Genomic DNA, 15,204 nt, shown 5'->3' with positions numbered 1-15,204 from the left:
ACTCTCACTTCGCTTCCACGCCGCAACCCAAATACTTTGCTTTGCCTCGCTTTGTCTCCTCCGGCGAGTCGACCTTCTTCCCCCCTTTCTGGTGTTCGTTTGCCTTTTTTCTGCGCCTTCTCCTCCTACTTCTCGCCGGATTTGATTCATTTTGTTGCCTCTTTGCTTTTCGTTGTTCTTTTCATCGTTTCTGGTGCTGTTGGGTTGCTGGCGGGCTAAACATCACATCCTCTGCGGGGGGTCAATGGCGACTATGAACGATGACTCTAGGGTTTCGAGGAGGGACAGAGACTCCTCGCCCGTGAGCCAAGGGAGCGTCTCGGCTCAGGATGTCGAGGAGGAGCCGAGTGCGAGGAGTGCCAAGGTGGGGTCTTATACTTCGGATTTTTCGGATGTGGACTCCGGCATGGAATCTGACGAGTTTGATCCGGCGGAGCTTGGTGAGCCAGGAACTCAGTTGTGTCAGGTGGGAAACCAGAGTTTTAGCGTTCCACTCGAGCTCTATTACCTGCCCGACTTGGGGACAGTGTTGTCCTTGGAGACGTGGAACGAATGCCTCTCGGAGGACGAACGCTTTGTGTTGGCCGAGTACCTCCCGGATATGGATCAGGAGACGTTTGGATGCACTCTTAAAGCTTTGTTTTCTGGGGAAAATTTTCACTTTGGGAGCCCGCTTGATACTCTATTCACTCAGTTGAAAGGAGGGCTCTGTGATCCGAGGATTGTTCTTTACCGTCGAGGTTTGAATTTCTTACAGCAGCATGAATACTACCATAACCTGTGTAAATATCATAATTCTATGGTAAGGCGTCTTGTCCGCACAAGGGATGCATGGAAAAAGTGTAGTGGATATGGTATTGAAGAAAGACTTCGAATCCTCAATATGCTGAGGAGTCAGAGGCCTTCAAGCTATGTTGGAAATGGTGATGTTGGTTTTGAGATGGATTCAGAGAGTGGGGATTCTAATAACTGGTATTTGAATAAGCGGTTTAAGATAGGGCAGCAATTTGTGAATCCTGAATTTGATATCATACCTCATGAAATTGGTATGACTCACCAGTCAGTAAACCACACAAAAGATTCCTCAAAAGGAGTTTTAAAAATTTCCCCTTCTAAGGTTTTAGCACATGAATGCATTGGATCATCACATGGGTATCCTTCAGCCTTGTGGCATGGATCGAAACAGAAAAAATTTGCAGGGCATGATGTGGAAGCATCCAAAAGAGCTAGAGATCATATTAGCAATGACCATCATGATAAGGAAGAAGGATATTTACCTTCACAAGGAGACAGGGTTGCAAAAAATACAAGTGCAGTAGCCAGAACTAATCTGCTGATATCAGGAAAGAAACAAGGACTACAAAAAAGATATGATACAGGCATGCACAGTGATGAAGATCCTGACATCTATAACAATTTTAGCCAGAGTTGTGGAAGAAAATGGAATTCAGACCAAGCAGTAAATTTATATATTCGTGAGTCCTCTGAGCAGACCAAAGCTAAATACTTTGACAGGGCTTGGGTGTTTCCTTCAACTTGCACAGACCGTAAGCACAAGCTAACTGATCCCATGCAGCTAAATGAGATGCATGAGGAAGCCATTTCGTTGAGCCATTCAGCTAAATCAGATAGGATTGACAAAGATTACAGGGCTGGTAAATCTGGAGCTGCTCATGCATCAAAAAATAAGTTGCATACACATTCTCTAACACAAATGGGTAATTCACATATTCAAAAGGATTCTAGAACCAGGATACCACAGGAGTGGACCAATGAGATACAGTATGAGCATAAGTGTACAATATCTGGAAGTGAGAAGACAGAATCTGATTCATCTGAGCAGGTTGAAGATCACAGGTTAACAAATGCTGTTAGAAACCCCAAAAAACTCATGAAAGGTGATAAAAAAGTCTATACTGGCTTCTCTGATGTGAATAAAAGTGGACAAACACCTGACTCAAATTCCATGAAAGCAAAGAATGGAAGACCTAGAAAAAAGGCACTAGTAGAACACCCAAGTGCAGAAAAGATGCACAAAGGGATGGCTGATGTGCATAATTCTCCAGTGCAATCTTTGTATGCTGATGGTTATGCTACTGGGATGAGGGATGAACATGAGGAGAATTTACATGGCATGCGGAAGTCACAAAGGAGCAAGAAATTAATCAACAAAACAAGGAACATGATGGTTGATGGTCCAAGGATTGATGCTACTCAAGAAAGATCAGGCATGCCCCTTATAGGTTGCAACACTTTGTCAAAGAAATCAAAACAGAAAATTAATGGTCATCCCTTGAGTGAGCAAGATGAACCTGTCCACCAACAGGACAGTCCTAAACTGCAGGTTGATGACCATGTTGTTACCAGGAAGAGTAAAAGGAAAGCAGATGCTGAAACTGAGATGATGAATGGCATTAATCTGGATTTGGTAGTATCAGGGAAGGCTTCAGGAGATGGTGAAGCTAAGGCAAAGCCACAGAAGAAACCATTTACCCTTATCACACCAACTATTCACACAGGATTTTCATTTTCCATCATACATCTTCTTTCAGCCGTAAGGAAGGCAATGATTACTCCTCTTCTGGAAGATACTACACTGATAGGCTTCCATCATGACGACGACAATGGACCTAAAAGTTTCACAGATGATCAGCACAAAATGCATCAAATAACAAATGACATTCATATTTCTCAATCATTTGAGAATATGGACAAACATTCTACAGGATCTATAGTGCATCTTTCTTTCACAGTTCAAGAGATTACTGATCAAGTTAGATCAAACCCAGGAGATCCATACATTCTTGAAACACAGGAACCACTTCACGATTTAATTCGAGGAGTTCTGAAGATTTTTTCTTCTAAAACAGCACCACTGGGGGCAAAGGGTTGGAAGCCCTTAGTATCATATGAGAAATCAAACAAAAGATGGTCATGGGCAGGCCCTATTGCTTCTACCTCAGACAATGATAATGGAGAAGAAGAAACTTCTGCAGATGCATGGGGAATCCCTCACAAGATGCTGGTAAAGCTGGTTGATGCTTTTGCTAATTGGCTTAAAAGTAGTCAAATGACACTCCAGCAGATTGGAAGCCTCCCACCTCCTCCAGCTTCCTTGCTTTTGAACGTGGATGAGAAGGCAAGGTTCAAAGATCTAAGAGCCCAAAAGAGTCTGAACACTATTAGTCCCAGCTCTGATGATGTAAGAGCATATTTCCACAGAGAGGAATTTTTACGGTATTCTATTCCAGATAGAGCCTTTTCCTATACAGCTGCTGATGGGAAAAAATCTATTGTTGCTCCACTAAGAAGGGGTGGTGGAAAGCCAACCTCAAAAGCTCGGGATCATTTCATGCTTAAACCCGATCGACCACCACATGTTACCATTCTTTGTCTTGTTCGAGATGCAGCAGCCAGACTTCCTGGTAGCATAGGAACTAGAGCAGATGTTTGTACCCTATTAAGGGATTCTCAATACATTGTTGAAAACATCTCTGATGCACAAGTGAACCAAGTTGTGAGTGGGGCTCTAGATAGGTTGCACTATGAGCGTGATCCTTGTGTGCAATTTGATAGCGAAAGAAAATTGTGGGTTTATTTACACAAGGATAGGGTAGAAGAGGATTTTGAGGATGATGGCACTTCATCCACTAAAAAATGGAAAAGACAAAGAAAAGATTCCATTGATCAATCAGACATAGGGGCAGTTAATGATGTCGATGGCGCAACATTGGTTGCTGGTGGCTCTTCCGCTGGCTTGGATGATGATCATGATCTCAATGTTCTCACATCACCAATCAGAGCTGGGGCTACTGAAGATGTTGGTTTGAATATAGATAATGCTAATGCTTTTATTGATTCTACCACTATCACAAAGGACCGTGGTAATTGGGAAGGTCTGGCATTGAATCCATTGAGGGAAGATAGATTGATATGTCAGGAGAACTCTACAGATGATTTTGATGATGGAACATTTGGTCAAGAACAACCAATCCTTCAGTATGACCTTATGAAGAATGGATCAAAGTAAACCCTTATCGGCTTGTTTATGTTAGGTAACATTGTAAGAAAAATAGATTCTTCAGATATCAGATTATCCCCAATCTGTATTAATTGTTTTCTTTTTAGTTACTTCAGTCATACTAGTAATAGTTTCAAGGTACTAGTTCTCAACTGCATCTTGACTTTCAATCTAAATTTAAATTGTGCATTACTTATTTATATGTTCTAAAAGGCGATGCTGATTCCGCTGCTGTTTTTTTTTTCTCTTTGCCTTTTCCCCTCAACTTTCACTAGTGTCTCTCAGTTTGATTCCATTATTTGATCACTAGAATCTCCAAGCTCAAACCAAGTTGTCAATAAAGAATTCTACGCCTTTGCTTTGTGATCAATAACTCAAGGAATTTTTGGACAATTGTCAACTTCCTTGCAATTATTGAGGACATTTGACTACTTGCAAGTTTCTAGTTCTATCCTGAATTCTTCAATTTTGAACTAGCGCTATATTCAAGTAATTTCTTTACAATACAGCCTTGGCTGCACTGGTAGGATCTGTAAATCAACATTGACTGGTTAATCTTATCACTCAAAGACTTAACTGTTCAATATGGTTTCTTGTGTTGTGTCCATATAGTTGAAAGTGGTTTTTCTTAGTTGAAGGCCAACACAACTGGATGATTTTAGTTTTTCACGATATCTAAATTGACTGAAGTTTTATTTCCAAAGGTTCCCGATATACTTGGGCAATATATATCTAGAATAGCTGGTTTCATATTGGTCCTCACCTGTATTTGTGCATATTCATTAACTAGTGTAGGGGAATATGGAAGTCAGTTCAGCAAAGTGTTGGTATGTACTCTGGTCTTGATTGGAAGCTGTCGGACTGATGCAGATGGTTTTTAGCTAGACTGGACTCCGAGATTGGCGTTGGTTTGAATCTCAAAGATTGTGTTGAGATACTTGCATGAATTAGTATCAATAACCTTAAAATATATATTTTGTTAGTTGTGGACATTCATTTTTTCCGTTATAAGCCATTGTAATCTGCCTGCATCCTTAATAATTCTATGTCTGCATTTGATTTTATAAAACCTTCTGATTATAGTTCTGAAGTGACCATCTAGATTCTTGTTTAAAGTGTCAATTATTCAGAAATTCAAGTTTCATCCATTTGAAAGTTCCTTTGTGTCCTAACATTGGAAACAATTTTTCCCTTAGAGTTCAACATGAGAATTAAATACCTACATATAGAATAAGTAAATGTATGCTATCAGTAAATGATAGCATACATTTACTTATTCTGTATGTAGGTATTTAAATTAGTTTCCAATTTGATTCTTTTCCTGGTATCGTTGAATTCTTCAGAAAGGCTATTTTAATTGCAAGCATAGTTTTGTAGGATGAAATGTTCATTTAGTGGATCATTTGTTTTCTTCAACCTGTCAAGTCCCATAATATCTTACCAAGCTATTTTTTTTTTTCTTTCAGAAGGCCATGTATTTTGGTAAACTGATATTTGAGTTATTCTCAAGAATTGAGAGATTTATAATTAGCTCAAACATTAATCTCATAAAAGTTACACTCTGTGTTTTTCCTTGGAGGTTATTGCTGATGACTATCAATTTTGAAGTCAATATCATCCTTAGGATTTCTTATTGAATTATGTGATTTAGTGTCTCATTCGTTTGTGGACATGCTTTGGAAGATAATAGTCTATCGTATATTTAATCAGTTACATCAGCATCATCAGTTTGTGGTCATGGCTATATTCTTTTTTATTTGAGTCAATTTGGATGGTTCTAGTAATAATCATTTCATAGATGGCCTTAACTTTTCCAAAATCCTAGTTCTTGACATGATTGTTATTCATTCTTTGCAGGATCAGAAAGATGATCCATATTGGTGACTTCCTGTTTTAAGTTCCTACAGGTCACCAGATACATCAATATTAAGCCTACTTCAGTCTAATGTCCTAACTCAAGTTGTGAGATCTTGTACATGTACATCTCATCTCGTAGACACAATTAGCTACTGCACATGTTGAGTGAAAATGGCTGGTACAGTAGACTGGCAATCCTTTACAAGAGTATTTTGTGATAAAGGATAATATTTATTCAATAGATACCACAATTCTTCGATTCATTTGATTGGAGATGTTTCACCCTTGTAATTTTTTATGTTAGCAACAAAATGCCAGGCAACGTTGGTGCTTACGTTGCTTCTAAGAGATTGAACTTAAATGCCTGTGTCAAAGTAATTGTTTTTTGTAAAAACTTTCTGCTGTCTTTGGTTTCAAAATTGAAAGTTCTCTGTTTTTCCAATTGAAAACAACCTGATAAATCACTCATGTTATTTTATTTATTTGTTCTGGTCTTGTTTCATTTTTAGTAAAAGAATGCTTTAGAGTTTAGACCATCTCATAAATACTACTAGGAAGAAACAAGATTTACCCAAATCTGAAGAATTGCACAGATTGCCGTTTGCACCATCAAAATTACCTTTTGATAAAGAGAGGAAATTTTTATAACAAAATTGAAAATTGAAAGGAATTTTAATATTAATGAGAATTTAGAGAGAGATTTTGAGAAGTTGTTAAACTATATATATTTTTCCCCACAAGTGTGATACAGTGGTATCAAGTAAACAGATATTTTTTTTCTATTATATTGATTTGTTATTATTTTACTTGATCATATAATTCTGTATTAAATAAATAGATTTATGGTTATCATGTTTTCCTTACTGACACATTTATGATTGTAGATGCTTATTTTGCTTGTTTCATTCTGTAAATTGTAAAGTTTCAAAATCAATTTTTCCTTGGATATTTGCCTGCTATTAGTTTTTACTATATTCCTTTTGAAGCCAAATCACTTGTTAACATTCTGATTTTTGTTTCACAAGGACAAGCCTGAACCTCCGGTAGAAGGCTGGTATGCTGTCTACATAAAATGCGAGAGAAGTCTATATTTTCTTTTTTAAGAAACACAATTTAGCACTTAGTTTGTAGATACTTCATTCTTTTAACCGCCGCTCATACTGACCTTGCCTTTTCTCTTAGTTGTAATAGACCAGTTGGATAACTTTTATGTTTCACCTTACAGATTCTTTATTTCCCAAGTTGTCCAATGTCATGTTTGTTGCTAGTGTCACTGCTAGATATAGAATTTCTCAACTCGTTCACTTATGTGTTTGTTAATGGTGTCACTGAAAGTTACCATTTTTTGTTTTAACCTTTCACAGGAAGAGAAATAATCTGTGTTAAAAAAGTTGTTTATGCTCGCTCCAAATTGTGCAGGTTGCGACCATCTAAGGGATGTTTTTGGTCACATGGCCCTCAGTGATCAGGGCATTGTTGCACTTTCTGGTGGTCACACATTGGTAACTATGTTTTCTGATTTCTCTGTTTACCATTCAATTTGACCTTAGTCATCTTCTACAGGGAAGGTGCTGCAAGGAGAGATTATGGCTTCGAAGCCGCTTGGACCTCCAATCCTCTCATATTCCACAACTTATACTTCAAGTTAATTTTTAACAGCAACAAAAGCAAGTTTTCAATTGTGCTTCGTCAATTTGTCTGGTTATCTTTTACATTCATTTTGTTTTGAACTGGACAAAAGAATTTGTCTGTGACAGAGAACTCCTGAGTGGAGAGACAGAAGGCCTTTCCAGTTTGCTTCCAACAAGGCCCTTCTAACTGATCCTGTATGAATCTCGTTATCCAAAAAATTGCAATTGTCGTAAATTATTTTAGCATAACCTTTCGTTTTTGGCTCCATGTTCTTTAAAATGTTGAATTCTATGTTGCAGACGAGAATGCTTTCTTTGTTGATTATGCTGAAACTCACTTGAAGCTTTCAAAATTGGGTTATGCACAGAGCGGTTCTTAAAAAGAAACTGATAGGCAATTCGTGGAAAAAGTGTAAACCATCATTTTTATTCATTTGCTTTGCAGGTTTGTGCAGGCTCGAGCGACAAACATTTGGATTGTATGGATTTATCCGAATTTTGCCCAATCCTTATGCTGGTTAATTAGTTGCTAGAAATTTACTTCGATTTGTATGAACTGTAAGTTATCCATCTGTGCCCCATGGGAAGCGGATGTTATGTTCCTTAAAGAGTATGATGATTTGCTATTACCATTCGACTTGCCATTTTTTTATTATCTTCTGCTTGTTCTATGATCACTTTTATCTTTTTGAATGGTTCTTAATGAATACAGATATTTTAGCCTCCTTTAAGGTTGAACAATGAACATTAGTGAAATAAGTTTGCATTATATTCTTTGCTATGAAATTTGACCTGTCAATGTAGCTTGTCCCATCTTCGATTGCTAGAAATTATTTATATCATCATTATTCTGTCTCTGGCCATCTTAGTTACGATACCTGAAGGTGTTCACGGTTCTTGTTTCAGGGCGAGGCACGTCTATGGCAACTCCAACAGAGAAGACGCGATTAAATTGATCGATCGAATCAACACTTGGAAGCTGGTTTCATAAGACGCGATTGAATTGGTAAATGAACAACATATACAAACACTTTCATGTTTTCCAATTCCTCAATGCAATTTTTGGTTGAAAACCTGAAATAACGTTAATTAGGCAGCCTCCAAATTCATCTTCGACAATATACTAATCATCACACACCGAACATTAATCATCATCTCCAGTCTTCCTCGACAACTTATTGCATGAACCCACCCACCTTCTAATCAGTGAAAAAATTTCGACAGTCGACTGAGTGATCGATCGATCGATCGTACGAAGGAACTACCCCACCAAGACGTAGATGGCGTAAACGACTCCGGGTATGTAACCCAATATCGTCAACAGCAGATCGATCCAAAACTGCACCTGCAATTAATCTCGACATTTCTTAAGTTCTGACGAAGAAAAGAAATAAGCGATCAACAAGAGTTTAGTAACCGACACCACAGCCATAGCGCAGGAAGACTCCCACGGGTGGCAACAGGATGGCCATGATCACCTCCAAGAACGTCCCAGAGCCCATCACGAAATGATCCGACGGTATATACGCTGCTTCCTCTGGAGGCCGCTTTGGGGTTATGGAAGAGAGGATGAAATTGACTTATGGATGAGATCTGCTGGCGACGAGGGATCGAGTTCTTTGCTCATGGAGGTGGCGGTGGAAGATGTGGAGGTGGAGGTGGAGGAGAGGAGGAGGAGGAGTTATATTTACTCGCTGCCGTGTGTCATTATTTATAATACAGATGTCCCAATTTGACTCGATTAATTTTGAAGTATGTTTAATAATCGATCTCTAAAAATATTTATTCTATTTAAAATTTAAACAATGATATTTCAAATTTAATATGACACATTCTAGGTATGTTTACATCATGTAATAGAATCCACATGTAATTGAGTGTGTTATGTTGAATTTTATATTATATTTTTTATGTAGTATATTATTTTTCTTAAAATTTAATCTTTTTATTGTTCTTTGTTTTGTCACTTATTATCTTTCTTTCTCTGTTAGGTTTTGATAGTAATTTATTTTTATATTTTGATTACACTTTTATTATTTTTGAATAAAGTTAATGCATCTTCTATAATAAATATCAATATAAATACATCTATTTAATTGAAGTGTCATTATTATTTAGCTCTTTTCGGTGTTCACCGATTTTGGATCAGAAACAAAAACCTCCGGATTCTTGACTCAGCGCGCTGCTTCCTTCAGATCGCCGTGATGGCCAAGGAATTCTCCGTCCCGCCGGTGGTCTTCCCCTCCGCCGGAACAACCGGCGTTCCCCATCAGCGCCGCGCGCCGGGAGCAGCGGCATCGCCCTTCCACCCCCCGCGCCCCTCCAACGCGGGCCCAGCCAACCCTAGCATCCCCTTCATGTCGTTCGACATCGGATCCGCCCCTGCCGCCTCCTCCTTCTCTGCCCCAGTATTCGCCCCTTCCGGTGGTGCGCTCTCAGTATCCGGCTCCTTCGACGACGAACTGCCCCTCCTCGAGGAGCTCGGTATCAACACTCGCCAGATCTGGCGCAAGACCCTCTCGATCTTGAACCCCTTCCGGGTGAACGCTAGTCTTCACGAGGACGCTGACCTCTCTGGTCCTTTTCTGTTCGTCATGGCCTTCGGCCTCTTCCAGCTTCTGGCCGGCAAGTTCCATTTCGGAATCATCTTAGGGTGGGTCACGGGCGCCGCTCTCTTTCTCTACGTGGTCTTCAATATGCTCGCGGGACACAATGGAAATTTGGATCTGTATCGGTGCTTGAGCTTAATTGGGTACTCTATGCTGCCGATGGTGATTTTATCAGCATCGTCACTTTTTGTGCCCCATGGCGGTGTTGTGATCTTCTCGATTGCTGCGGTTTTCGTGCTATGGTCTACGAGAATCTGCACGACACTTCTGGTGGAGTTGGCGGCCTGCGGGAATGAGCACCGTAGTCTCATAGCCTATGCTTGCTGGCTCGTCTACATGCTTTTCGCGCTGCTCATTATTTTTTGATTCTTGGTGAGAATTTTACAGCTTTGCTGTTTTCTACTGCTCTACATTTTTTTTACTTTAAATTCTGAATCTACATGGTCATATTTTATTGTAAAAATATCTGTTTTAGCTAGGAATGTTCTCGGTGATTCATATTTTTATCATAGATATTTATTAATTTCTATGCTTGTAATTGGATTGATGATGTAATAAAAAATAGAAACACCTTTTGTAATTTCTTTATGTGATTATTGGATAGAACTTGCTTGTATTTCTCAAATTGTAATAAGAATTTAATTTCCTTTTATATACTTTTCTTTTAAGTTTGAGGTCATTATCTTGTCCTTCTAATTCAGATAGCTCTTGCCTTAGGTATATCAGGCTTCAAGTTCTTTTGATTAATCTTCTACATTTTGAGGTTCATTGAGGCATTAATGGATTTGATATCAATTTCTGTTGGAACACCAATTATGCATGTTGGGACTTTACATTTAAATGGATCATGTAATAGTAGATAATGAGAATATAGAATTAAAATTGTGAACTACCAATAGTTGTTTGGTTTAGTGGCGAGCAAATTAAATTTGGAGCATTTCTTGTTAATGTAGTTGTACAAATTTTTATAATGACATTGTTGGGATGGATTTAATCTTGATGCAAATAGTCTTACATCCAACGTGGTGTGTGGACATGTCATGGTGAAGACAAAAAATCATGGAAATTGTGAATCAACTTTCAACGTTGTTATTTAGGGCCTTCCATATCAATCTTTAAAAAAAATCAAAATGCACTATATGATAAATATATAGTCTTGTTCAAATCATCTAGAGTTAACTTCTCCCTTTAGTTTCTTGATTAACCCAGCAGTTAAGCACTTAAGTTAATCTTCTATTGGAAAATGATATCTATATATCTCTAGTATATGATGGACCAGAAATCTGTCTGCAGAAAATGAGCAAGTGACACATAATATATTTTATAACTTGCTCGGTTATGTCTGTTTGCGTTGTGGATGTCAAGTTTTGGGTGTTTTATGTCTTTGTTAAGTTTTAGTTCCACTTGGAAATGATTCTGTATATTCTTTTTTCTTGTTTAATAACACAAACCAAAAAAGTTGATACTAATATGGTGTGTGGCTTATGGAAATTTGAAGTTTGAACAATTTAATTCACAATGAACTTATTTCTTCTTGCCTGGTATACCACTTGGAAATGATTCGGTATATTCTTTTTTCTTGTTTAATAACACAAACTAAAAACGTTGATACTAATATGGTGTGTGGCTTATGGAAATTTGAAGTTTGAACAATTTAATTCACAATGAACTTATTTTGTCTTGCCTTGTATACATTATTACATAGTCCATTAGACAGAAAGTTATTAGTCTCTTGCTAAATCCATGATGCTGAGTCATTTGACTAGTAAATCTACATTCTTATTGGGATCACTCATAGTAAAAATGTTCACGATTGTTCATTGTAGATATAAAATTATCCAGAAGATGGTGTGAAGTTGTTTATTAGGCATTCTACATGTTCTGCGTGATTAAAAACTTTAGGTCCTTAAAAGCATCTGTTAGTTATGTCATAAATGATGCATGGGGGAAATAATCCAAGTATTTTAGGAGTAAGTGTTTAAAGGTTCTATGTACATTTCTATTCATTCTATTGGATGACTACAGTGATTATTTTTATCTTATATTGGCAGTTCTCAACTGGTTTTATGATTCTCGCATCTAAGCTGGAAGACCATTGTCATAAATCTAAGCCTTACTCGAAGGTTTCTTTTTGTATGTGTGTGATTTTGGTGAGGTCATGAGCCTGAAATCACCATCATCTTCATTGCATATGTAGTTGATGTACAAAGAAGATACAAAAAGGTATTTTGTGGTATTACAAAGATGGACTAAATAATAGGTTAAATTTCAGGCGTCCTAATCACTTTAATTTGAATATTAATTTAGCTTTATTCTAAAGCATGTTGTAGGTGTTATTCATATATTAAACAACTAATGGAAAAAATGTTGAGATAAGGATTTACACATGATCTTTTATTGGTCTTTGAAAGAGCTTGATATTCTACACAAGTATGTTGATGAGTTTTTAGCTAGTAAGTAGCAAGTTACTGCTACTAATTTCTTTTTTGATTCTTCATCGCTCGACCTATAAATCATCTTTATCGGCAGGAATTTCTTTGCGCTCTGGTTTTTATTCGCCTTCTAAATTATTAACAACTTTAACACGTTCATGAAGGGATTTCGTTTCAGGTTCTTGGAGGTTTTTTTTTTAGAAAAAAAAATTGTGGATGCGGTTTTCTGAGCTTATGGAACTATCATCCAACCCATCAAACTACAGTCTATCTTCTTTTATACATCATCTAAACTTCATGTTGATCTTTTTCTACTTCAAGTAACAGACTGTTGTGCCCTTGAATCTATGAAAAAAGAATGTTGTTAAATTTTTGTTTGTACTTCCTATTTATTGATTGATCATTTGGGATGCATATGATTGGTTTCCTTGCGATAGTGTTGGAATCAATAATGAACTTCCTTTGCATTCTTTTGGATTTTTATGAGAAGGTATTGACATGTAGACGAAACAAACCAGAACCTGAAACAAACTAAGATGTTTCATACTTAATATCTTATGTAAAGTGGAAACTTAATTTGGAGCATCACGCAATGATGATTTTTTTTTCAATTGCATCAATCAATCTTAAGAGGTTGTTCCATATATGCTGGTGTAACCATTCATGAATCCGTTTCCATTAGAGTCTGCATCCTGTCCCACCATATTTTCCTGTTGCAGTTTAAAAAGTAGACATAACTCAGTTTTTTATTATCAACGCCGTGAATATTTGAAAGAGAAATGTATATTCATTATTTGTAATTTATCGTCTTTATTTGCATTTGCTGGGTTATACAACCGAAAGGATTCTCATCAGAACAATGTGTTTATTAAATGGGTAATTAAGAAACGGATTGACGTGATACAATCAACTTAATAATGTTATGTTAGTTTTGATATAAATGTTTAAATTATACTGGTTAACATAACATCTAATGTCTTTACACATTTATACAATTATTAGAAACTTTTATATTCCCTTTTTTCAATTGATAACTTGATTGTTTATGGTTGATTAAGATCAAGTCTTTTGATCTTTTTTAGCTCACAATGTATGTTTAATAATAGGTCATGGGGTATCTTTTTATTTTTGAAATTAGAGTTTAAAATCTATGCGGTATATGCACATGATGTTTAAATAATTAATGATGTTAAAATATCATATTAAAAGGTACTTTATTTTTTAAATTTATTTAATATGTGAAATATGAGATCCAATCTACATCCAAAGATTAGTGAGATTTAGATATCTAATAAATAAAAAATAAACAAGTCATTTTTTTAATAATCTAACATACTAATTAAATTTAAATTTCATCTACAAGTCAATCTTTTGTGAAACAGACCGTGTCGACTCCTCTAGCCATTAATATTTAACGAGATAAAAATATGGTAAGTATGTAACATTAGAATAGCGTTAAAAGTTTGATGTGATACTATTATATATATATATTTTTACTACTTCAGGAACCTAACTTTGAGGTCAATTAGTTCGAAAGATGAGTTGCCTATCTAGTCAATCCGAAAACATAATAAAAGATTACTCAATATAAGAATTGAATCTTAACATAGTAAAAGATTACTCAATATAATAATTGAATCTTGGATACGTAGGTAAATTATCGTGCCTCCTACCGCTGCGATGTATTGAGAGGGAGCATGATATTATTACTTCTTTTAGTATTAACAGTGTTAGTACCTCTGTTAGAATTAACAGTGAGGCTGCGTTTGTTTCTGGAGACAGGGACACAAATACAGAGATAGAAATAGGATTTCTGTCTCCGCCCCCGTTTGATTTTGAGAGATAGAGACAGAAATAGGATTTTTGTCTCCGTCTCAGATAGAATTTCTGTCCACTTTCAAACTGGGGACACTGAAATGGAGACGGAGACAGAATTTCTACTCATCTCCGCTTCCGGCACCGTCACGCCGCCGTCCGGTCACCGCCGACGGAGACCATTGTAAATGCGTCCCTGTCTTACTGTGTCTGTATTTCTGTATTTCTGTCTCTGTATTTCTGTATTTCTTAAACCAAATGCAGCCTTAGGGATGGGAGAATTTTTTGAAGGATATAATTTGAAATTGATAAGTTGGAAAAGTCTCGAGGGCAATTGGAATTTTTCAATGGAATTAGTGGACAATGTCAAATCTTCCGGTTCACTCACGGTTCGGGCCGAGCACCATGGGCTATGAACAAGCCGCTATCATTAGTCTACGTGGAGGTTATTTAAACTTGACGTCTCGAGGGCAATTGGATTTATTCATTTTCAATGGAATTAGTGGACAATGTCAAATCTTCAACGGTTCACTCACGGTTCGGGCCGAGCACTATGGGCTATGAACAAGCCGCTTAGAATCATTAGTCTACGTGGAGGTTATTTATTGGCCAACTTGACGTGTTCCTTACCGAGAGAACTATATAACAAGGATTTATTCATTTACCTAATACATTATACCCAAGTTTGCACCAACAAACTGTGAACGTTTCTGTTGTGGGCCATCATGGAGTATTCAATTGAGATACCGGGTGTCTGTGACCCTTCGTTAAATTCAAATACCGAAGCCGTTCTGCTCATTTCCGTCGCTCCGATCGAACTAATCTAGAAAACAGAAAGG

The 15,204-nt window shown here is 37.1% G+C and overlaps 3 protein-coding genes across 3 annotated transcripts; 2 read left to right on the top strand and 1 right to left on the bottom strand.

Annotated features, from left to right (window-relative positions):
- Positions 1 to 244: 244 nt before the first annotated feature.
- Positions 245 to 6,337, top strand: LOC141842712 (uncharacterized). Its single transcript, XM_074730739.1, has 2 exons — positions 245 to 4,055; positions 5,879 to 6,337. Exon 1 carries the CDS (start codon positions 245 to 247, stop codon positions 4,028 to 4,030), a length of 3,786 nt encoding a protein of 1,261 aa, XP_074586840.1. The 3' UTR covers positions 4,031 to 4,055; positions 5,879 to 6,337.
- Positions 6,338 to 8,687: 2,350 nt separating this feature from the next.
- LOC141843569 (salt stress-induced hydrophobic peptide ESI3-like) lies at positions 8,688 to 9,122 on the bottom strand. The gene is made up of 2 exons (XM_074731626.1): positions 8,931 to 9,122; positions 8,688 to 8,854 (listed from the first exon to the last, which is right to left on the bottom strand). Exons 1-2 carry the CDS (start codon positions 9,009 to 9,011, stop codon positions 8,771 to 8,773), a joined length of 165 nt encoding a protein of 54 aa, XP_074587727.1. The 5' UTR covers positions 9,012 to 9,122; the 3' UTR covers positions 8,688 to 8,770.
- Positions 9,123 to 9,667: 545 nt separating this feature from the next.
- Positions 9,668 to 12,259, top strand: LOC141843516 (uncharacterized). Its single transcript, XM_074731568.1, has 2 exons — positions 9,668 to 10,490; positions 12,170 to 12,259. The coding sequence occupies exon 1, from the start codon at positions 9,714 to 9,716 to the stop codon at positions 10,482 to 10,484; it is 771 nt and encodes a 256-aa protein (XP_074587669.1). The 5' UTR covers positions 9,668 to 9,713; the 3' UTR covers positions 10,485 to 10,490; positions 12,170 to 12,259.
- Positions 12,260 to 15,204: the final 2,945 nt, after the last annotated feature.

Source organism: Curcuma longa, chromosome 12 (genome assembly GCF_044706935.1).
Source record: "Curcuma longa cultivar G26 ecotype Majalengka, Jawa Barat chromosome 12, ITB_CL_G26_1.1, whole genome shotgun sequence".
NCBI classification, from domain to species: Eukaryota; Viridiplantae; Streptophyta; class Magnoliopsida; order Zingiberales; family Zingiberaceae; genus Curcuma; species Curcuma longa.
This window is presented reverse-complemented; position numbering and strand designations above follow the sequence as displayed.

What these genes read in the sequence shown, in the direction of transcription:
- LOC141843569 (XM_074731626.1), bottom strand. Translation starts at nt 9,011, where the DNA reads ATGGGCTCTGGGACGTTCTTGGAGGTGATCATGGCCATCCTGTTGCCA. An exon ending in TCCTGCGCTATGGCTGTGGT is followed by an intron (nt 8,855 to 8,930) that starts GTCGGTTACTAA and finishes GATTAATTGCAG; the next exon opens with GTGCAGTTTTGGATCGATCT.
- LOC141843516 (XM_074731568.1), top strand. Translation starts at nt 9,714, where the DNA reads ATGGCCAAGGAATTCTCCGTCCCGCCGGTGGTCTTCCCCTCCGCCGGA.
- LOC141842712 (XM_074730739.1), top strand. Translation starts at nt 245, where the DNA reads ATGGCGACTATGAACGATGACTCTAGGGTTTCGAGGAGGGACAGAGAC.